Raw genomic sequence first — 24,785 nt, 5'->3', positions numbered from 1 at the left:
TCTTCAATTTTATGTTTTACCATATGTGTATGTCCTTACTAGGCAAGGAGAAAAAAAATCCTCATTTATCATTATTTTTCAAGAACTTCAAAGGATACTTCAAGACTCAAAGATTATTTCTCCCAAGGTGCTTCTCCACTAAACTTCACATGTACCTATATTATACCACTCATCATTTTGCTACAATTATTTATATCTCTGTACTCTTAGGTCAGTTTTTGTGACCTTTTGGAAGACAGAACTGGATGTTTTAATCTTTGTATCCTCAACACCTATATTTTGGTTGAATGATTCCCTCAAAGGTGGATTCAGAACTGTTGGGAGGACAGAGGAATAGATATGTGATAAGCAAATACAGTAAAATCTTAATTACAGAATCTAAGCAGTGGGTCGTTAGATGTTCACTACATAAACTCTTTCAATGGCTGTGTATGTATGAAATTTTTCACAATAAAATTCTGGGGGGGGGGGATGAAATTCTGTTTGCTGAGAGACTAATTTGAGATACCAGTCTTCTCTATCCACTGTTTAATATAATTTTTTTTACTACATGAAATACGTTTTGTCATGGAACAATGAGAACTTTACAGATTAAATACCTAGTACAGCACAATAGCCAACAGTTTAAGATCCAGGGCAAGCTACCATAAGATTAATGATCTTATCAGACTGTAAAAGATTTGCAGATAAAGGCCATGCCTTTAGAATGCATGCAATTTACTTCTACTTCTTTCTTGGAAAAGTAAAGTTTAAAATAAATTAAAATTATTATAACAAAAATTACCAATATTTTCATTGGTTTCTCCATTAATCATTCCATTAAACTCTCTTCTTCCCGGACGAGTCACTCTAAATAGCAATGAGTAAGACTTCACCATATGGCTGTTACTAGGTTCAAATTCATTACTGGAAACTGCAAGGGACGGGAAATTTCCAGGTTTTGTTTGATTGAGATCAGGATTCAAAGGCACCTGCTTTTTACCTGTAGGAACTTGCCTTATTGGACAACTTACATCCTGCAAAGGCAAAGATTATGAAATTATACTTATTTATCCATATGCAATTATACGAGTTATAATAAAACTTCTAATCACAGATATAGGAAACATCATTACCAAATGGCATGCTGAAATTCTAACCATAGTTCTGAAAATTGTGATGAAACAAAAAAAAAATTTGGAATAACCATATACCAAATCTTAACACAACTGAGGATTTCTCCAATCCAATGTGATAAAGATAATGATACAGTATATCCAATATTTAGCTGGTGGTCATCTGAAATATTTTTACCTTAGAAATATGGAATTAAAACCATGCTTAAAATGTTAAGCTCATATAAATTAATAATCTTTTCCCTTAAATCTTCTACTTTAACAAAATAATTGATGGGACCATTAGAAATCAGAAAATTATAATAACACCACTGTCAACTTTATGAAATAGTAAATCCGTATGTTTAAATGCTGCTTAATAAAAGCAATATTAATCATCTTATGAGTAATGTTCTATAATTATATAAGTGGAATCGCTTCTCTGCCTTTTGGCTGAGATCAAGTGTATAATTATATAAGTGGAGTTATACTGAAAAAAAATAATTGAAAACTGAGAAGATGTGGAAGACCTTTATAGCAAGTTAGCAGCTTCTTTTTGAAAATAGAACATATTCTTATTATCTAAAAAAAAATTCTACTCTACAAAAGAGTATAAAATGAGAAATATTTAAGTCCGCCCCACTTCCCCAGGTCCTACACTCCAAAGATAACTAACATTAGCAGTTGGTTGTGTATATCCTTCTAAGCAAATGTTTACATCTATTATTTTTTTGAAACACAAAAACGGCCACTATAGTTGTATTCACTTTTTTTTTTTTGCCTGAATATAACATATCTTGAAGAATTTTCACATCACTGTTTATCATGCATACCAGGATTGCACTGTCTATCACCTTAGTGCACTCCATACAAGTGCTCTAGTAGTGTTCAGGCCCTGTATCACCTTACCATGATTTTGGAAGAACATCAGCAATAGGAACCTCTATACAGGTCATTCCTACTCTTAAAATACCCTAGCTCTTGAAGCTACCAGAAGTATAACTGTTGGCTTTAGTGGGTTGCCAAGGTAATTTAACTATCGTAACATGTGTTTCTATGATGAAATGATTTAATCTTACAAATAAAAATGTGAAGCAACAAATAAAAATTATCAGCAATGGCTGATAATACTGGCAACGAAATTTCTTTCCTGAGAGTAGTGTTACAAGAGGTAACTCTCTCAGCCCTTACTTAAATTTCAATTGGTTCAAATAGCTAAAAAAAAAAATTAGCTAAGAGACTGAAGTGGTAGAGCAGCAACTGAATTTATGTCCTAAGATGCTAAAAGATAGTTTCTTTCCTTCAGTGTCAAACTCCTATAGAAGAAAGTTTTATGCAGACATCTACAGCCAGTCCAGAAAAAAACATGAGTCTGCAAGGTTGGCAAAAGAGGCTATGAGTTTTATAATTCAGCATCGACATATTTAAAAGCTTTCAAGGTTTAAAAAGCACAATACATATGCACGAACATATTCAATTAAAAAAATTATTCCACATAATCTACCAGTATCATTTTACATGTTACCTTTCTTTTTTTGTGGCAAACTTTCACAAGCAGGACTTCCAGGGTAACAGAATTTTGTTCATTTTCTGAGTTTTGTGATGGCTTATCTAAACAGAAAATCAATACTTTAAAATGTATTTTTTTAATATAAATATCATACTCATTTTCCTAAGTAATTTCCAACAAAAGACTTCCTATAATGAATACTTCTCAGAAGTTTACTCATTTTCCCCCCAAAATCATTTTCGACTTTGCAGCAAACTCTTTCAAAGCCTTCATAGTCATTTAAATAAACCTTTCACAATACAATTATAATTACCTTCCTACAATACTGTGATTTTCTTTTGATTCAAGTAAGATGCTCAATTACTTTAATACTAAAAATATTTACTTATTTGGCTATAAAGATAAGTAAAATTTATTTGGCTATAAAGATTTAACATTTACAGTAATAAGAGAATATAATACACTGTTAGTCAAAAATATTTTTTGACAAATACAGTTAAAGCTTCATGGCAGAAAACACGAATGAAATATTCAGGAGAGACAACCACACACAAAATTAACATTAAAAGGTTTTTTCCTTCTCCCAAAATCTATTACAAAAATTACTTAAAGATACACTTAAACTGAACTAGTTATTATTATATATGTTCATTTTGAATACACAGCGATGTTAAACCAGAAAAGTTCTTTGATTTGACCAGGCCTTGTGACCAAAGGGATTAACATAATGGATTTCTAAAATATTTAACAGTGTAAAAGTTACCTAAACAACTATAATATAATTTCACAAGAAAAATAGCTAGTTTTTTATCTTTTTCCCAGAATTTCTCTAAAGCCTACACAGGATAGCAAAAAACTAGGATATTATTTACTACCTGGTTTTACAAATCTTAAGGATTTTAATTTAAAATCCTGTATTTTATATATATTCCCTGTATCAATTAATTAACAAAGGCTTTTGCAAATTGCGGTTCTAAGAGTACTTTTCTATAACATACTTGTCTTCAATCCTAAAGGCATTATTAATAGTTCAAACTAATCATTTATCATTGTTTCAATAATATATATAGAACTACCATAATAGATGAATCCACAAGACATAAAAAAACTTAATTTTTGTTCTGAGATTTTGGATAACTCTTTTTTTTACTTGAAAACATTCTTCTTATGTAGGGGTGTACATAAAATACGTTTGAATTAGTACCTTTGAAAGTTATATCCAGGATAAAAAACTTTAATACAGCAGAAAAAAAAAAATCCAATGTTTAAAATGCAGTAACAAAAAACACTTTCCAAACAATACTAACTATGAAAATAGCACCCTATGGGGCGCCTGGGTGGCGCAGTCGGTTAAGCGTCCGACTTCAGCCAGGTCACGATCTCGCGGTCTGTGAGTTCGAGCCCCGCGTCAGGCTCTGGGCTGATGGCTCAGAGCCTGGAGCCTGTTTCCGATTCTGTGTCTCCCTCTCTCTCTGCCCCTCCCCCGTTTATGCTCTGTCTCTCTCTGTCCCAAAAATAAATAAACATTGGAAAAAAAAAAAAATTTAGAAAATAGCACCCTAATATCTTTGTATATTCATTCTAACCAGTTTCAAGTAGTAATAGCTAACAAAAGTCTTCATTTAAAAACAAAAGGAAAAAATAAATAAAAAATAAAAAACAAAAGGAAAAATAATCACATTTTAGGAATCTTAATGTTGCTTTTCTATCTTGGTTTCTTAAAAAAAAAAGTATAAATATAGCTTAATTAGACAAGAGAGGCAATATAGCTGCTTCTTCCCAACTTTCACTAATTTTCAAAAAGTGGCAAATTATTTTCTGGAAACAGAAGTATCAACAGAGTTTACTTTCTTATTTACTTCAGTAACATCAAGAAAAAATTAAAACTTTGAGTTTGAGCAATTTTGAACTTTACATATTTTTGTTATGTAGACAGGAAAAAAGTTTAATCAGACTACTATCCAGTTAATTTCAACTAAGTAAAATTAATTCAACTTAAATATTAATCAAGTAACTTTAATTAGTAAATATTCAATTAATATCCATCACCAATTTCAGTTATGAATAACTTTACATGTTTTATGTACATCCCTGGGAACAAAGGGCTAACGAAACTATAAAATTCAAACTATAATCTTCTGAAGTATTATGATCCATGTACTGTATTACTACTTTTCTTTTCAATTTTTTATTTTAGAGAGAATGTGAGCAGGGGAGATGGACAGAGGGAGAGAAAGAATCTTAAGCAGGCTCCATGCTCAGTGTGGAGCCCAATACGGAGCCTGATCCCACAACACTTGGATCATGACCTGAGCTGACATCAAGAGTCAGAGGCTCAACCGCGTCATCCAGGTGCCCCCCAGAGTACCTTAAAAGTACCACAGAAAACCAATAAAATGAATGAGTAGAAAAAAGGACTCTACAAGATGATTATAAGTAATTTAGGAAAAAACATAAAAATGCTACTCAGTTTACTTATATATAAAAAAAATGGACCAGATCTAAGGTAAATCTAGAATTAAAGTTACAGTAGCTGCTAATACAGATCTGACCAGATTTCAAACTTCTCACGTAAAAAAACCTGATAAGGGTTTTCAAAGTGTTCTAATATATTATTATTAAACTGTTTCTTATTAAACAATACCAAGGATTACCAACTTGACATGTTTCTTGTAAAGATTTTATTCCATTACACGATAATTAAAGATGGATAAGCCAAGTGGCATTTTATCCATTTTGAAACCAAATGAAACTCTACCTAGCATACTTTAATTTCTTTTAATGAAGTGACATTTAAGACAATATACTTCTCGGGGCGCCTGGGTGGCGCAGTCGGTTAAGCGTCCGACTTCAGCCAGGTCACGATCTCGCGGTCCGGGAGTTCGAGCCCCGCGTCAGGCTCTGGGCTGATGGCTCGGAGCCTGGAGCCTGTTTCCGATTCTGTGTCTCCCTCTCTCTCTGCCCCTCCCCCGTTCATGCTCTGTCTCTCTCTGTCCCAAAAATAAATAAAAACGTTGAAAAAAAAAATTAAAAAAAAAAAAAAAAGACAATATACTTCTCTTTGTAAAACACCTAACATATTGATATATTCCACTGGTAGCAGTGGTTGCTTCTGTTGTTTTATTACTGTATTTTTTAAAAATTATAATGCGGGGTGCCTGGGTGGCTCAGTTGGTTGAGCGTCTGACTTCAGTTCAGGTCATGATCTCACAATTCATGAGTTCAAGCCCCACATGGGGCTGTCTGCTGTCAGTGCTCAGCCCACTTCGGATCCTCTGTCACGCTCTCTCTCTCTGCACCTCCCCTGCTCATGCGCACTCTCTTTCTCAAGGACAAATAAAAAAAAATAAAATTGAGGATGCAATAATATCAACTAAAAATGTTTATGCAGAAAGGGTTCTACTCAGGAGACGCTTCACCTATTCCAGATTCTAAGACAGTTAAAGTTCAAAATACATTGGAAGTAAGAAATAACAAAATCTAAGAAACTTAATTATATGAAAAGATTTTCCCATTTTCTAGTTATGATCTCTGGAAAGATGATGGCTCTGAGATGGGTAAGACAATATTATATAGCCTTTTTTTATAGCAATAGTTAGTGCCCTAAAAAGTACCATTTAGAGTGAAGAGGTGGAATTCCATCTATTTCTACATAAGCCAGATGCAGCTAACACTGACCTTCAAGAATGATCACACACAACATTAAATAATTTTAACAATTTCAAAATCTACTTAAAACTTAAATCAATAGCAGGAAAGCAATAAGGAAACCAGGCTATGAACAAGATCTTATGTATAAGGTCCACCTAAAAAAGCTCTTAAGCCAGTTTCATAAAATTTATTCCTGAGACAACCAACTTCTGAATTACCCTGGTGCTTTATTAAAATGCAGACTCTTAAGTTTTACCAAACGTTGGTATACCAAAGCTATATCCTACTAGATCTGAGTCTTTGTAGGTCCAGGTATACATATTTTAAACAAACTGTCAAAATATTTCTACAAACACTAAAATTTAAGAACCACTACTTTAAAAGTTTAAAGAGTGACAAGTTATATCTTCCACATCCCATCATTGACCACATAAAGCAGTAACTGAATTGTTGGAAAAATCAACTAAAGAGAAACTGAATTATCAGAATCGACATCTTTTCCATTAAATATAATTTTATAAATATTTTTTAGTGTTTATTTATTTTTGGAGAGAGAGAAGGGGGTGGGGCAGAAAGAGAGGGAGACACAGAATCCGGAGCAGGCTCGAGGCTCCAAGCTGTCAGCACAGAGCTCAACGCAGGGCTCGAAACCATGAACTGTACGATCATGACCTGAGCTCAAGTCGGATGCTTAACTGACTGACCCACTCAGGCACCCCTAATTTTAGAAATTTATATATACACGCAAAATAATTTTTTACATTCACAAAGGTGTTTTGATGTTAGAATGCCAATACATTTACTTTCAAGTACATACCATTTTTGTGGAAGAAACCAGTAAATGTAAGCTGTAGATGAGCTGACAAGCTAAAAAAACAAAAAAAAAATTTATCACTTTAACATTCTATAATAAAAATAGCCTAAACTTTAAAAATTAAGATTGAAATCAAATTAGTTACTTCAGGTAATCTACAAATAATATTTGACCTTCTTACTCTTAATTCTATGCAAGCCCACAACTTCACACAAGCCTATGAAAAACAAAACATAAAAATACACCACACAAAAATACCAAAGGAAGCAAAATTAATACAAAAACAGGGAGGGGGACAAAACATAAGAGACTCTTAAATACAGAGAACAAACAGAGGGTTGCTGGAGGGGCAAGGAGCTAATTGAGTAGGAGACATTAAGGAATCTACTCCTGAAATCATTGTTGCACTATATGCTAATTTGGATGTAAATTAAAAAATAAATTAAAAAAAAAATACGAAAGGAATAAGGCAGAAAAGAAACAGATCAGCAAATACTTTACTGTAATTTAGTACCATCTACCTATAAAATGTGAACACATTTCCCTTCCCAGGCCTTAAAAAGAAAATTTTGATAAGGGTAGCTGAGTCCATACAAAAATGCTTGAATATTTTCAAGCTGGGGAAATTCAATCTCCTAACAAATGATGCAGAACCATCATTTTCTTCTTCCATTAGGGGTGAAATATACAATTACAGATCTGTTATAGATTTGTAATTTATTGTTTCAACATGTCATTTTCACTGTTTGTTTTAGAAGCAATGGAAAAGGAAACATAAACTATACTGATCCTTTTGTTTTGAGAATCATCAACTGACGTGGAAAAACTATGAAGATGAGACAGAATAAACAGAAACATCCATAGGCTTTTGTAGTACCTTTAAACTGAAAGAGAGAGCAATCTATTAGTTGACCAGGAGCCATTCATAACTTTCTAGAATACGGTTTTTGTAGTGTGATACTGACAGATACCACATTATAGAGAACAGATACTGGGGAAGGGAAGGAATATTGATTCCTTAATCAAAAAATTTACTAGTGTAAAAGACAATAAGGATCAATAAAGGGTATGGTTGTATGTGTTTTTTTTTTTTTAATGATGGTGACAATCTAGTCATTCTTATAATCAGGGAAGAGTTATGTAAAGACATTGAGGCAAAAGAGTTTTAAGGAGCAAGTAATGATTAAAAATGAGGTCATACTATAAAGAGATTAGCTGTGTAACTGTGCCCAGGATTCCTCTCTTTCTTAGAGAAGTAAAAGGAGAGTGATCCTTCAACAGAAAATGTGAGAATGTCTCTATCTTCTTACTGAGGTAAGCCATGAAACTGTATGCTAAAAAAACTACAGGGTGAGTGGTCTCAAAAGGCATTTCTAGAACAGTACTAAGTATGCTAGGATACCAATAGAGGACAAAATGATTATGAAAGAGTAGAAATGTAAGGGTCCAAGCAGAGTTAGAAAGCATAAATATAAGGGGAAAACTAACAATAACAACTATAACTTAAGCATCAACAAAATATAAATGGGATAGAACAGGATCCTTGAAAACAGGTAAATAATGTATATTACTCACTTTCTGACATGCATCAGATTTTAAAAGAAGGGGTGGGGAGGAAGAGGGCTGACTATAAAAGGGTCATGAGGGAATTTTTAGGAATCTTTATCATGATTGTGGTGGTTGCTACCTGACTGCATGCAGTTGTCAACACTCAGAACTATACACCAAAAAGACCGAATCTAACTACATATAACTCACATCCCCACCCAAAAAGTACATTAAGGAGACAAACTTGAAAGAGGCCCAAAGGGATTTTTCAAGATGATAGAAATGTTCTATCCTGGTTGTGGTTATGGTTATGCAAGTGTGTACATTTGTCAAAACTCTATACTCTTAAGGTGGGTGTATTTTATTGAATGGTAGTTATATCCAAAGCTGATTTTAAAAAGTGTATCTGTGGGGCGCCTGGGTGACGCAGTCAGTTAAGCGTCCGACTTCAGCCAGGTCACGATCTCGCGGTCTGTGAGTTCGAGCCCCGCGTCAGGCTCTGGGCTGATGGCTCAGAGCCTGGAGCCTGTTTCCGATTCTGTGTCTCCCTCTCTCTCTGCCCCTCCCCCGTTCATGCTCTGTCTCTCTCTGTCCCAAAAATAAATAAACGTTGAAAAAAAAAAAAAATTAAAAAAAAAAAAAGTGTATCTGCCATCTACAAAATCTACATGTCATTTTACTAGAAGAAAACAAGCACTTTCCTATAAAAAAAAACAGTTTCATAAATGTCACCTTACAAAGCAGAATTACCGAAACTCCAAAGCATAACTGAAAGACAAAGAGGATTATTCTGTAATTTCCACATGTTAGAAGATAATCCATTACAACCCATCTATCCTATTCTTCGTTGTTTGAGTTAAACCTACATCTCAAGGCCAGGTTAATTCTCTTAAAACACCATTCTGTATGTATCATTCCTTTCTCCAAATTTTCCAATGAGCCCCAACTGCCAAATCTTTTGTCTAATTGCTGTCTAGGATATGGCTCCCATTTCTTTTTATCTCCACTAAAGCCCTACAGAGGAAAATTAGATACAATGGTAAAACAGAGAAAAATCCAAGTTTAAATTCTGGCTCAGTTATGAGCTGTGACCTAATATCTGTAAAATGAGGAAATGAGCTCTCTCAAAACTGTGAGGCTTGTATAAAATAATAAAGTATCCATCAAAGTACTCATCCTCTTCTACAATGGTCCCACACCCAACCATCCCAGAGCTTAATGATCAGAGCTTAATCCCAAGTACTTTTATTTCCCACTTTTTTGTCATTGTTGTTTCACACACAATCTTTTTATTACATCAGTGTCCCTACCACCTAGCAATGCTTTTCATTAAGAATAGCGATGTCCTCCTAGAGTAATAGGGTTTTTTTTAAAACTAAAACTCGATGCCAAACATGAGGCTTGAACTCACAACCCCGTGATCAGGAGTCGCATGCTCTACCAACTGAGCCACTCAGGTGCCCCTAGAGTAACAGATTTTTAAGGCCAGGGATCATGACCCATTATACTTCAGTGCTCTGCTTATAGTATTATTTACATTGTTTTATGAATATGTGATTCTAAATTCCAATTCTGAAATGCCAGAAACATCTGACATTGATCTACCCCAGAAAATATTTTAAATTTGTGTTATTCAAAATGTGTTCTGCAAACTGAGGTCACAGGGGAAACTTGTTTCCATTCCACAACAAGAAACAGAGGAAACTTAAAAACTTTTACAGAAATCTAACATTGCCATAACATCTAAGCTTGTGATCCGTAAGTGTATTTACAAAGGTATCTATCTATGAAAGACTGAAAATTAAAGACAAACAAAAAGGTCCCTTACCACAGACAGATTGAGACAGTTTTAAATGGTACATTGTTAGGGGGGCGCCTGGGTGGCTCAGTCAGTTAAGGATCCGACTTTACCTAAGGCCATGATCTTGCGGCTCAGGGAGTTCAAACTCCACATCGGGCTCTGTGCTGACAGCTCAAAGCCTGGAGCCTGCCTCAGAATCTGTGACCCTGTCTCTCTGCCCCTCTCCCACTCATGCCCTGTCTCTCTCTGTCTCTCAAAAAATAAATAAATGCTAAAAAAAAAAAAAAATTTGTTTTTAAATAAATGGTACACCCTAGGGGCACCTGGGTGGCTCAGTCAGTTCAGCATCCGACTGTGGCTCAGATGATATCGCGGTTCATAGGCTCAAACCCTGCATTGGACTCTATATTCACAGATTTGGATTCTATGTCTCCCTCTTTCTGCCCCTCCCCCACTTGCTCTCTCTCAAAAATAAATATCAAAAATTTTTAACGAAACATAAAAAATAACAAACGGTACACTGTGAGTTAAATAAGATACGAAGCACACATTCAGCTATCAGCCTAACATTGTTTCTTAAAAAAAATTTTTTTTAATGTTTATTACTTTTGAGAGAGAGAGAGAGACAGAGAGCAAGCAGGGGAGGGGCAGAGAGAGAGGGAGACACAGAATCAGAAGCAGGCTCCAAGCTCCGAACTGCCAGCACAGAGCCTGACCCAGAGCTTGAACCCACAGACTGTGAGATCATGACCTGAGCTGAAGTCGCCTGGTGGTAACTGACTGAGCCACCCAGGTGTCCCATAACATTGTTTCTTTAAGAAAAAGAATTCCAGGGGTGCCTGGGTGGCTCAGTCTGTTAAGCACCTGACTCCTGATTTCGGCTCAGGTCATCATCTCAACAGTTTGTGGGTTTGAACCATGTGTTAGGCTTTGCGATAACAGCACTGAGCCTGCTTAGGATTCTCTCTCCCTCTCTCTCGCTACCCCCCCCCCGCCTCAAAAATAAAATATAGACATTTTAAATAAACAAACGTTAAAAAAAAGAAAAAGAACACCAAGTTTCAATTAACCAACTTAAAAAATAACTTTGGGAATGTGATTTGCTATGCATAATTTCCCCTGTACCTCCCTCTTCTAAAAGTAAAAACTCTAATATATACCTGGAATAAAATGTAACAATGAGGCCTAGTTGCCCTCTTCCATAGCTGGCTTCATTCAAGGAAAAAGGGCAATTTTCTTTCCCTTCCTGATACTCTATTCCCCCTTTTTAAATTTTTTTCATGTTTATTTATTTTGAGAGCGCACACATGAGAGGGTGATGGGCAAAGAGAAGGGGAGAGAGAGAATCCCAAGCAGGTTCCATGCTGTCAGCAGAGCCCAATGTGGGGCTCGAACTCCCTAATCATGAGATCATGACCTTAGCCGAAAGCAAGAGTCAGACCCTTAACCGACTGAGCCACGCAAGCGCCCCTACCCTCTTCCCTCTCTTGTGGCTACTATATCCACATCTTAATAGTTAAGAATGGAAAGCAAAGAAACATGTAGGACTGGTCAGGCCTATTTGGTTCCAGGCTGCACATGATCCTAACTTAATCAAGACAAGACACCGGTTCATCTTTGTGATGTGTTCCCTAGCTGTTTTTTTTTTTTTTTTTTTTTTCCTTAACATTTATTTTTGAGAGAGAGCGAGAGCAAGCAGAGAAGGGGCAGAGAGAGACAGAGACACAGAATCTGAAGCAGGCTCTGAGCTGTCAGCACAGAGCCCCAAGCAGGGCTCGAACTCATGGACCACAAGATCATGACCTAACCTGAAGTCGGATGCTCAACCAACTGAGCCACCCAGGCACCCTCCCTATCTGTATCTTCTGAGGAAGCAAGCTATGGGGCAACAACAAACTATATCAGGAATTTGAAATTCTGAGGTAAGATTCCAAGCATAAACATCTAACAATTCTAAAGCTGTCTACAGAATGAGGTTAAATAAATTTAAATTCATAAGGGATTAACATTTTGAGATGACGTTCATGTAGAAAACTCAAATTTTAAGAATGTGCCCTCTCAAAAAAACCAATAGCCAGATCTCACTGAAGGACCAAAGTTTTTATGGTGGAAAGAGACCAAGATTAGTGCCTCTAATTTGTACACATTAATCTGACAGTGGTAGACGTAAGGCTTCAACTCTAGAGTTATAGCTATATTACCTCAAAACAGGATAAGCTATTTCTGTTAGAAGTATACACTTAACGTATTTAACGTATAATTTCTTATATATTTAATGCTATGATGTATAAAATTGAGGAATTGATGACTACATCAAGCCCATTATTCTGGAATCTAGCGTATCTTCTTAGGTTTAGATACAGATGGGAACACTTTGTAATGAGAAGATAAAGTTGAATGAGGTGAGGGAATCCATTACAAATAAATAAATCTCCTTTCAGAAGTACAGTAGACAAAACATAAAGGAATTATTGTAAACCCAAAGATTATAAAAGGAGAAACACCTTAAAATTGTTCTTAAACACTTAGATTTTAAGAATCAGATATGCTCAGTAGCAACCGATAAGACACCTTTAGGAATAGATAAGTAAAAAGAAATCTATGGCTTATGTTCTGAAAGAGGAACAACTAAAACTTGAACATGAAAACATGCTGATTTGAAAACAACTTCAAAATTTATAGTCAATACAAGATTGTTTAAAGAAAACAGAAAGGGGAGAAACACCTAAGATCTTATTAATGGTGAAAAAGATGTACAACTGAGTTAAAGAAGCAGGCTGAAGGTTTAAAAATGCAGCTAAGCTAAAAAGGAGAAGGGTGGGGAAATGACATTAATTCAATACATCTATTTAAAGTAATTTATGGGTTTCTTGGGATAAAGACCAACATCCTCAAATAGCCTTCAAGCCTCTGCATTATCTGGCCTTGGCCATATGCTCTAGCTTTATCTAATACCACGCTCCTTATTCTTTCTAGTTAGCTACTCTGGCCTCAAATGACATATATATAATATTTTCTTTATTTAGGATCACCCATCTCTTCACCCTCTCTCCCCATTTTATTCCTATATTCACCTTTCTTATATCTCAGCTCATTTTTTAAAGGAAGGCCTCCCTGATCATCACTATTCCCAAATCCAACATCTCAAACAAGAACTGGTTCTCCTGCTCCATCCAGTTTCCCTATCTTTTTCTTTCCTAGCAATTATTTTTTTAATTGTAATTATAATTATGCCTTTTTTCTCCATAACGGCAGGGCCTTCATCTGTTTTGCTCATCATCCTATCCCCTAGGACTAGTATAGAATTTTGGACCTGATACACCAAAAAACTACAATCTCAGACAAAAATAGATACAAACTTCATTATACAAAAGATGCTCAAAAAAGGAAGATTACTAACTCAAAAGCTTAGGTTGTAACAACAACAATAAAAAGCGATGAAAGGCAATTTATGTTATTGATCTACAAAAACACTGGCTTGAAAATATCCCTAGTTGGGGCGCCTGGGTGGCGCAGTCGGTTAAGCGTCCGACTTCAGCCAGGTCACGATCTCGCGGTCCGTGAGTTCGAGCCCCGCGTCAGGCTCTGGGCTGATGGCTCGGAGCCTGGAGCCTGTTTCCGATTCTGTATCTCCCTCTCTCTCTGCCCCTCCCCCGTTCATGCTCTGTCTCTCTCTGTCCCAAAAATAAATAAAAACGTTGAAAAAAGAAAAATTTAAAAAATAAAAAAATAAAAAAAAAAAAGAAAATATCCCTAGTAAAAGCTCAAGTTCTGGAATCGTTTTGGTTTTTTTTTTTTTTTTTTTTTTTTTGAAAGAGCGAGCATGGTGTGCAAGCAGGGGAGGGGGAGAGGGAGAAGAAGAATCTTAAGCAGGCTCCACACCCAGCATGGTTTGATCTCATGACCATGAGATCATGACCTGAGCTGAAATCAAGAGCTGGATGCTTAACTGACTGAGCCACCCAGGCGCCCCTAGTTCTGGTATCTTTTAAGGGGATTTCTTAAAAAACTAACAGTGGACCAGGAAGGGATAATGATTAAGGGAAAGAGAGAAAAGACATTTTGCTTCTCATCTGGCCCCAGGAAACACTTTTGGAAGCAACTCAAATTTGGAAATCTTTTCATGCTACCATTTAGCCAGTGGATATACACTTAGAAGTCAGAGGAGTTATGACTACAGAATTCCGAAACTGGTAGTACTAACAGCACAAAAGGCTCCTGGAATCGTGCCAGGATATAAAACTAAAGAAAGACTAGAGACTTACTCCAATAAGTCACAATGCTTGGTCAAAACCCAAAATAAATTAAAACTCATAATATACTGGAATGTCAAAATTAGAGCTGAAGATGACAGGATATAAGGAATTATTTCAGACATTCTAAAAAGACATACTTTAAATATACCCTATCACACTAAAAAAAAGGCAAGGAGAAAGAGCAGGAAAAACTTGAGACTGTAGGTGCAACCACTATGAATTTCTAAAATTTGCTACTTGGTATGGAGTTTTCAGAAGTCATTCTTCAAGAAAAGAAACAATCTTCATAGATGGTAGGGCTTATTACTGAGTTTTAGGGTTATAAATGTCAATTCTGGTCTATTGCCATGAATTGACTGGCATGTTAAAGAAGGAAAAACCATAAAGTGTCCATGTTTTTCTTTCTTCTATCAGCTGCTTCCCCTAGTAAGTTTTGCCAATATCTGTAACTAGGTAAGACAACTGTAGATCTAGAATACAAAATAATAAAAGATCCTTGAACACTAGCTTCATTTTGCACAGATAATGCTGGGAATTTGGTTTGGTTTATGAGTTATTACAAATGTCATAAATAGGTCAGGCAGCTGATTGTTCTAACTTTTGGGCTGTGGGACTACAATATTTTTCGTATCATGATATTCCTCTGGAACTTTGGAGAATGAAATACATGGGATTTAGGAGTAGAAATGTAACTTGGGAAATGCTGAAAGAACATGAGTTCCAATGAAAGACTCCCAGACTACCACTACTGAACAAATCCAGGGTCCAACGAGACTGAATAAGATCTGTCTGAGATGGTACAGAATAAAAAATATAGATGGAAGAGAGATATGTTTTTATGTATGACTTAAGATTTTAACTTCTACTAATTAATGTCAAGGAAGAACAAAGATTCGTATTGTAGGAGAATTTGACCAAATTTTACAAAGTTTTACAGTGCTGGCATTACATATTTTGCTGTGTAAGGAACTTCTTACAATCCTATGTGTTACGTTCAGTGGAACAATAGGATTATGCCTAATTTTATTGTATTTTTTTTAAAGTTTGGACACCCTGATGCAGGGCCCAAACTCACACACCATGAGATCATGACCTGAGCTGAAACCAAGAGTCGGACGCTTAACCCACTGAGCCACCCAGGCACCCCAGGATTATGCCTAATTTTAGATGAGAAACACATTCAAATAATTTAATAATATAGAGCCTTAGGGTAATAAACTTAAAATGAAGCAATCTCCCAGTTCATTTTAGTGACTCTGTGAGTGACACTGAGACATTCATAAAGACTGGGGTGGGGGGTGCTGAAGCACTTAGCACAGTAACTCAACACCTCCAGGGCCTAAAGTGCCTTCCTGGGTATTAAGCATAGTCAGCTCCAACATACATAGGTCTGTAACTAAAAAAGAGAGAGAAAGAGGGGCACCTGGGTGGCTGAGTTGGTTAAACGTCTGACGTTAGCTCAGGTCATGATCTCATGGTTTGTGAGTTTGAGCCCCGCGTTAGGCTCTATGCTGACAGCCCAGAGGCTGGAGTCTGCTTTGTATTGTGTCTCCCTCTGTCTCTGTCCCTCCCCCACTCATACTCTGTCTCCCTCTCAAAAATAAACAAACATAAAAAAAAAGTTTTTTAAAAAGAGAAAGACGACGAGGGGGAGGAGGGAGAGGGATCTTGGGGGGTTCAGATGGCTAATTCACTAGTCCTAGTTGGATACTAAAGACTAAAAAAGTTGTTTTTATCAGAATCACAGAAATTCTTGCAAGCTCTGATGTTTCTGTGAGTTAAATATACCCCTGTTACAGTACTGCCCTAGCTACTGAACTCACTGCGTCAAAAGGAACAAAATTATTGGGTGATTATTCAGAGAGAACTGACCAGTATTACTGATCTCCCTCACAACACACATTCTAAGGGAAGCTCTGTAGTATTTATCAAAGCCAGTATCACAATGAGATAGTAGTAGGGTTTAGCAGTGATAAACATGGAACCTTGATGGGGAAGATGAAGAAAAGGGTCAAGTTTTCTTTTTGGTTTATTATTCTTTCTCACATAAACCCTGAAAGACCTGGAGAGCAAACTATTAAAATGTTCAGAAGAAGCAGGAAGCTCAGAGATCAGGGTTTGACTCTACAGCTTATACTTTAAATTAAAAAGACCCTGAGGATCCCAAGAGCTCTGTCTACGGTAGGTGACCAGACAAGGATCTGGAATAGAAATTCAAGCAAAAAAGTGTAGATGTACTGAGAATATTCTCAGTCCTATGTTGTAAGGCACTCCTTGGGCAGTAAGAGATTAGGTAAAGAGTTGGGATCTCAGCTTCTAGAATAGACTATCACAGCTTATTCACAAGTCAAGACTGCCTAGATATGGAAATATAAATTACAGTTCAGTCCTACAAAAATGCAAGATATAAAATAAAAAATGTGATTTTACAATTCAAGTAACAAAAGAACCTAATTCAAAAGCCAAACTTAAAACATAAGCAACTACAAAAATGACATTTTACACCAGTTACTACAGATGAGAAATCATAAATGAAGCATCATTAAGTCAGTGTACATGCTATCTACATCAATATGACTTAAAATTTTTTCAAGAGAAAAAAATCTACTGTGGCAATTTTACCAGCTTCATTTTTTAAAAATCTAGTATTTTTAGTTCTGTATTCTCCCTGAAAGTAGTCAATAAATAAAAACGACCCAAGTTCCTGTGTCTCTTTAGAATAATACTCAAATTTCTTTAGTTTGACATATCAAGAGTAAATGGAAGCACACTATCTAGCTTAGGCAGATATTAGGCTAGTCAGAACATTTAGGGATTAGTTCTGGGTATTACACTTGAAAACATACAATAGATTCTATCCTAAGGGTCAAGTTTCTGAAACTGTAATGTGATTAACATATTTCAAGTATAAAATAAAGTTAGGAATATTCTGACTGAAAGATGTAAATATGGGGAAGGTCAAGATAGAAAGAGAGCCTCTCTCAGATTTGAAGACAATTACTGACAAGAAATGTGATGTGTAGCACCTGGCAGAGCATCTGGTATGTAGTAAGTACACCATAAATATGAGTTTCTATCCCTCCTTACATAAGGTGGCAGGACTAATACCAACTGCAGAAGTTATAGAAACTTGGAGTAAAAATGCAAGAAGCTGGTAACAGAGATAAACAATAATGAATACAACTGCCTTAGAAAACAGCAAGTCCCCAATGTTGGAAGTATTCAAGATGAGGCTTAAGGGTTCTCTGTCACGAATGCTATAGAATTAGTAATTCCTGATTTGTGCATGAGTTTAGACCAACTGACCCCTAAGGTTCCTTCTAACTCCTTACAATACTGGGGTGATCACTAGAGAAATGATCACTATAATTTCTCCTCTTTCCTCAAGTATGTCACTTAATGTAAACTGATAGGTTATCTTACCTATGAGATTCTTGCTCTCCTTTCATTTTCTCTACTTTTGATAACATATCATCAACTTTAAATGTTTTCCTGGAAGAGACAGATAAACAAAATAATCACTTCTCCACTGGGGAAAAAAAAACAGATTACACTTTATTGTCACTATAATAGGCAAGTTGGAAATCTGATTTTGATTATTTTTAATAAGATAAATTGTGGATGGTTAGCCGTAACAATGAATACTATATTGAGACAGTGTATGTTATATTACAGCAGTCGAGCCTTCAAGTCCCATCTCAAATGCTAACTTTTCCATGAAACCTTTTGTAATTATTCCCAAACCAGAGTGATTTCCCCTCACCTACAACACTTGGTTTATATTTATTTTGACATTTAGTCTCCTAAATGTGAACTTGCATAAATATTTTATTTCTCCTCCTAGACTATAAGCTCCTGAAGGGTAGAGATTGCTTTTCTTCAAGGAAAGTCACATAGTGCTTGGCACGGTACCTTATATTTTGAAGTTATTCAAGCATCTGCTGGACTGAACCAAACAAATGCAAATCATGTATACTGTGAAATATTCATATTTCTATTAAGTAACTTGACAAGTATATGCTAGCACTATCACATAAAATATATCTGGAGTTAATAAAACGGTTTTAAAGATTATTAGCAGTGGCTCAAGTTAAATGATATGTCATATTAAAGAGATGGGTGTCAACCATCATGAAAAAATTTTGAAGTTTAGGGGATACACCCATCAAATCATAATAAAATTATTAGCTTTTAACTCTACAAGTTTAAGAGAAAAAGGTATTTTTTCCACAAAACAGAAACTCAGATTAAGAATAACCCCCAGGCACTCCCAAGCAAAGTGAGAATGAATGGACTCTAGAACAAGCTTCACCTTAGTTTTTAAGGTGGTCTATTATTGTACCTGTCCTAAGACAGAGGCTAAAAATCTAGACCCATATGTTAACTGGAAATGAATACTTCTCTTTATACTCATATATTTTCTTCAAGTTTAAAACATGAAAAGCTTAGTGTATTCTAAATAAATTACTTTGTAAAGCTTGAATTCAGATATTAGAAATTATTAATGTGCTCATTCCTCAAAAATAGCTATCATACTCAATTACTATAATGTAAAATTATCAGTAGAGAAATGTTAATGTAAATATATTACAATAAAACACCAACAGGAAGAGAATTGATGCAATCTATAATTCAGGTGAATAGCCTCCATTAACAAAAGATCTTTTTTTAAAAAAAGCTTCTCTCTTTACCTTTAGAGTTACTGAAAACTTCAATATTAAAGTTTCATCCAATGAGCACAGTTAAGAAGTATTTTAGGAAGGATGGCAATACATTTTCAATCTCCACAGATAAGAGAGAAGAAAGAAGAAAAATGTAGGATTATTTTAGGCTACTTACAAAAGAACTTTTCAGTATAAATGCTGAAACGTACTACTGAGGAAGGTTGTAAAGTTACTGGAAACTTTTAAGAATATGTTTATCTTTATGTAATGATTAAGAAGAAATCCTGTCTGTAGGAAGAAAAGTTAAGACTAGAAGTCACAAGGTTCATCTCTTCCAACATTATGGACATGTGCATAGGACAAGTGCATAGGAAAGTTGAATATTAACAACCATTTGAAATAAGTAAGATCATAAAGGCAATCCAGCCTTCCTTAGGAAAAAAAACAAACCACATAAGCAACCATACAAAAGCAGCCCCACTCCAAGCACCAAGTATTTCTACTTCTGTTCTTTAGAAAGGTACTGCAACAGTAGCTCAGATTTAACAAGGGAAATAGTTATCAAAAGATCATCAAAAAGGAGAATATTTTTAAAATTCAAGAAATTCCAGGAAATTGTCTTGGGAGGATTCAGAAACAACTTATGTGAAATCTAGTAAAATGAATTTAATAAAAGATGCCTGTCTCCTCACGAGTATTTCCCCTGTATCAGTGTTGTGTTAGTCTAAAGCATTTGAATACCTCTATGAAAGGAGACTAAAGTACAAGGTGAGTTTGACAAACATACCAGAATTAATATTACAACTGAGTGTAGGACTTCAAAGGGAGTGATATATTTATTCCAACAAGGGATATTATGCTGTTACAATAGTAAAAAGGGAATTCCAAAAACATTTTGAACAAAAGGATAGTATTAAAAGCAATTTTGTAAAAGGAGTCCCTAAAACATGTTTAACAAAGACCACAATCACTAGGCTAAATTCACCACCCTCCAAAGTCACCAATTACTCTGAAAAGAACAGCTCTCATTTGAACATGTAGGTCATATAATTTGTTAAAACTTAGTTTTAACATCTCTCACAGGCCAGGTATATAACAAAAGCATTAAGTGATTCCTAATGCATTTTTGCATGAAAATAAACTGGGATTTATATGTTTCTTGGCTGGTAAACTGCTGCAGAACCCCCCCAAAAGACAATTTGTTGCCTAAAGTACAACAAATTAAGAAAAGTAGTTTCTACTACCAAACTTTTAAAACTGTCTCCACCTATTAGCTGACAACAGAAACGTATCCCACGATGAGACAAATAGTCCATTAACAAATATGACAAGAAAATGGGGTTAGATTTTAAACATATTTTGTATTTATTTATGGATTAACTCACTTATTTTGAAAAAAAATCTTTAAAAGATTTTATTTTTTAGTAATCTCTACACCCAACGTGGGGCTCAAACTTATACCCCCCCCCAACAAGATCAGGAGTTACATGCTCTACTGAGTCAGCCAGGTGTCCCTAAAAAACTTAATCACTTTAAAATTAAAATCAGGCAGCAACCTAAATGATAACTCAATTAATTGTCCATATTAAAAATACCAGAGTAAAAGTTAACTGCTTAATCAAATTCTCCTAGTTTTATAGACTAAATCAGCAGTCAGCACACTATGGACCATAGGCCAAATCCAACTTACTATCTGTCTATGCACAGCCCACGAGCTAAGAATGATTTTTATGGATAAATATTTGCGACTGATTTGATAGAGAATTCTAAACCCCAATTAAGGAGAATGTTATCTCCTCCCAAGCCACAAAAAGAAAAGAATCTCACATTTCTCACTAGTAGGCCCATATTACAAAACATTGTACTGAGTTATTATATTTTAAATCTCATCAATAAAAATTTGCAGCCATTTGTTACCTCTCTTTTTGTGTAAGTACCCACCTACATTCTACTTAATAACCTCAATTCTGCCTCACGGACCACAAAGCCTAAAACATTTACTAACTGGTCCTTCATAGAAAAAGTCTGCTGAACTCTGTCATAGATCAAATAATTGCATAGACAGGCAAAAAGCTGACAAATTTAATTCTGTTGCCTAATCCATCACCTTCTTCCTAGTTATTTAGGCTCTTGGCAAGCTTCACCTATTAAATGTAATGCGCACAAGTGCATAATCGCTCCCACGCTCTCTGTTCAGAAAAGATTACCAGAAGACAAATAGTTTTAACATTTCCATCCTTCAAAATACACACAGGTATATCTACAAAGATAAACCAAGTCTTGCTATTGAAACATGATGCTTACTTAGTAACCAGTATGAGCCTCCAAAGGAGTTTGGTTTCAAAGTCTATTGGGATAACTTAATGGTTTTAGTGAGTCAAGACTAACAACTAACTACCAAATGCTTAATACAAGATCTCTCCTTTAAACTTAAAACTGTTCACTTGATGTGCTCAATAATCTTGCACACAGGATAAGAAACTAGCATTCCATAATTACATATAGTTAAATATCACATGTTATAAACAAAAATAAGCTCTGATCACCACCTCCAGACTCTACCTGAAGACTAGATAATTAAGACTTCTTGTTTTTTAAGGACATTCAATGTAGTGACTTCAAAAATATTTCCTCTTTTACAAAGACCACCATCAAAGGTATAAAATGAGACTTTCTGAACCTATCATTATGGAAGCAAATTCTTTGTTAGAACATATAAGAAATACTTAAAAATTAACTTAATTTTATGTATCGAAGATAGTTCCCCTGAGCCCTTTAATATTTAAATCCTCAACTTCTGTCAAACTTGAAAGAAACTCTTAGCACAAAGGAAAAATATGAATCAGTAAAACTACTTCATATACTTCACTACTAAATCATTTCTATTAGAAAAACTTTGGTAATAAACTGGGATTTATAAAAATGTACTTATTAAAAATCACTTGGCAATCAATTCAATCACTCTTTTACCTCAGTTTTCATATTTAATCTTTAATTAGAAATAGTACTTTAATACAAAACTTTAACATCATTTAATGAACTCGGAATAAAATTCATAAAATGTACCTTTTTATGTTTGTTCTGGAGTTTCGATGAGACATGTAAGTAAGAGTCCTGTGCAAAAATATTGGCTATAAAAAAAGTTTTAAAAATATTAAAATTAAATAGGTGAAATTTTTAGTAAAAAATAATATTCATTAATTGTATTGATTACTTACAGCTATAAGATTTCGAGTTCGAAGAAATCTATAGATCTGTGTTGGTTCTAGGTAACAGGAAACAAAAGGATTATTTAAGTTCTCAAGAAAATAACCAATCTAGCCAGTGTTGTAACCAATGTAAACCAATCAATCACCTGTACGAAAATCATGTACTAAATATCTTGACATTAAGAAAATTTGTATGCACAATAAAACCAAAAGACATTCAATCTATGGCATATATTCACAAAACTCACCTACACTTATTTTATTTTATTTTAATGTTTATTTTGAGAGAGTGAGGGGGGAGGGGCAGAGAGAGAATTCCAAGCAGACTCTGTGCTGTTTATGAAGGGCCCCACGCAGATCTCACCAACCTTGAGATGATGACTTGGATGTTTAACCGCCTGAGCCACCCAGGTACCCCTCTACATTTATTTTAAATTTAAGGTTCTCTACAATCTTGTGCTTAAGCCTTGCATTTCTAAGGTAGCTACTTTTTAAAAGTAGCTGAAATGAAGTAGCTGGGATTCAACAAAAGAACTTATTGATAACAAATAGCAAAATGAAATTTTCATTTTTTAACTGGTCTTTTAGAAAATTTGTAGTAAACCAAAACAGAATACAACTGTTTCCTAGATGTCCTAATACAGATAGAAAGTCTGTCAATAATGAAAAAAAATGACTCAAATTGTAGCTGAAATTTCCAATGAATATTTAGCTATACTTCAAGTTTGTATCCATTTTGTTCAATGTAAATATTATCCCAATATGTAAATACCACCTCAAAACATATTTAATTAATTGAGATTCCTAGACTTTTTAATGCTATTTAGTTAAAATCAGTTTGCCTTTATAGATAAAAAGAACCTGTATACAAATAATACCAGTTACATTAATGATCTATTAGTTTCACACTTCCTTTAATAAAGGAGTATCAAAACAAACTAAAGATGACTGACTATATCAGTAAATACATCAAAGCATTCCAACCTCTCTGAAATTAAGATCAACGTTACAGAAGAATCAAGCTGTTGTGTGACAAAATCTAGCCCTTAATGACAGTTTGCTCCTCCCAACGTAGACTCATCAGAAAGCAAAACAGCTAAAACTTTCTTGGCAGATTTGTCTTCTCTTAACATTTAGAAGGAAGTGTTTAAATGTCCACTTAATCTTCAGGTAGTTTAATTTTAGAGGCAAATAAACGAAAAAGAGAGATGATATTTTAGAAGGAGTACAAACATGTATGTTTATTGTCATCACTGCCCTTCAATGCTCTATCATTTTTCCAATTTAAAGCGTCTCCAGAATTTTCAAAGCAGATTAAGCAAAAGAAATGTGAATCTCCCTCAAGCAGGTTCAATATTCGTTTCAATAAAAACTGAAATTCCTTGTATTAAATTCCAATTAGAATTTCATGAGGCACTAATCAGAGAGAATGAAAGAAGGGTATTAAACAATGTAATACGTCTTTTCAAGCACAGCTGATACCATGGCCTTAACATATGCCACGGTAAAATTGTAAATAAAGACATTCCGCGGTAAAGCCGAGTTTATTCAAGTTTCTCTTATTTAGCTATTAGCGATCGTCCGAATTGTAAAATGTACACAAAAGCAAAAAAGAAAAAGAGTGTAATACTCACTAAAGGACAATTGAGATTATTTACAATCATGATGTTTTTAATAAATTCTATTGTTTTATTTCCAGATAACCTTGCCTGCCTTCCCAAATCATGTCATAGCTCTTGCCCTTTCAACAAGACCATAAAAGCAGAAATTGACATAAGAAAATGTTACGGAATTAAGACAAGTACGACCGGCAGCATTCCGAGGTCGCCGCAAGATGCGATGCTTAAAACACTACCTGACTCAGTTTATGTACCCATGAAATGGGTGGATAGATTTGAAAGGTTAAAAGCATCAAAAGGTGCCATGTTAACATGCAGCACCAAGTTAGTGCGAAAGCATTTCAGACAAATGACAATTTGGTCGATTTCACTGCAACTCATCCCTTCACAGGCTTCATTTTGCTCCTCAAAACCTACAACCTACAAACCCCTTGTACTTCCAGAGTAAAAAAGACATGAAAGAAAGCAAGAACTAGTCTTGGGATCTGACTGCATCCTCCGTCCAACTGTAACCTCCTCATGTAAAAGAAACCTGCTCTTAACGTGGGGCCACACTGCCCAACCTCTTGTGTAAATCTTCGGGGAGTCAAGAACCTCACCGGCACCCCCTATTCCACCT

General features: G+C 35.1%; 1 protein-coding gene and 1 long non-coding RNA gene across 3 annotated transcripts in view; one reads left to right on the top strand and one right to left on the bottom strand.

Annotated features, from left to right (window-relative positions):
- The window catches only part of SUZ12 (SUZ12 polycomb repressive complex 2 subunit), a 47,113-nt gene that overhangs the window by 21,629 nt on the left and 699 nt on the right, over positions 1 to 24,785 (bottom strand). The window contains exons 2-7 of one of the 2 annotated variants that reach the window (XM_047080770.1): positions 22,557 to 22,603; positions 22,405 to 22,469; positions 18,098 to 18,166; positions 7,073 to 7,122; positions 2,620 to 2,705; positions 785 to 1,016 (exon numbers count right to left, since the gene is read on the bottom strand). In XM_047080770.1, coding sequence (XP_046936726.1) covers positions 785 to 1,016; positions 2,620 to 2,705; positions 7,073 to 7,122; positions 18,098 to 18,166; positions 22,405 to 22,469; positions 22,557 to 22,603 — 549 coding nt within the window. The remainder of the gene's footprint in view (positions 1 to 784; positions 1,017 to 2,619; positions 2,706 to 7,072; positions 7,123 to 18,097; positions 18,167 to 22,404; positions 22,470 to 22,556; positions 22,604 to 24,785) is intronic. The other variant, XM_047080771.1, reaches the window with a different exon arrangement.
- Positions 12,207 to 24,635, top strand: LOC124513058 (uncharacterized). The gene is made up of 2 exons (XR_006962291.1): positions 12,207 to 12,340; positions 24,247 to 24,635. It is a non-coding gene; the product is annotated as an uncharacterized LOC124513058 (long non-coding RNA).

Source organism: Lynx rufus, unplaced genomic scaffold, assembly GCF_022079265.1.
Source record: "Lynx rufus isolate CCGP_SWC_20201006 ecotype Redwood Valley unplaced genomic scaffold, mLynRuf1.p SCAF_18, whole genome shotgun sequence".
Lineage (NCBI taxonomy): Eukaryota > Metazoa > Chordata > Mammalia > Carnivora > Felidae > Lynx > Lynx rufus.
Note: the sequence above shows the minus strand (reverse complement) of the source record. Positions and strands in the feature narration are given on the sequence as shown.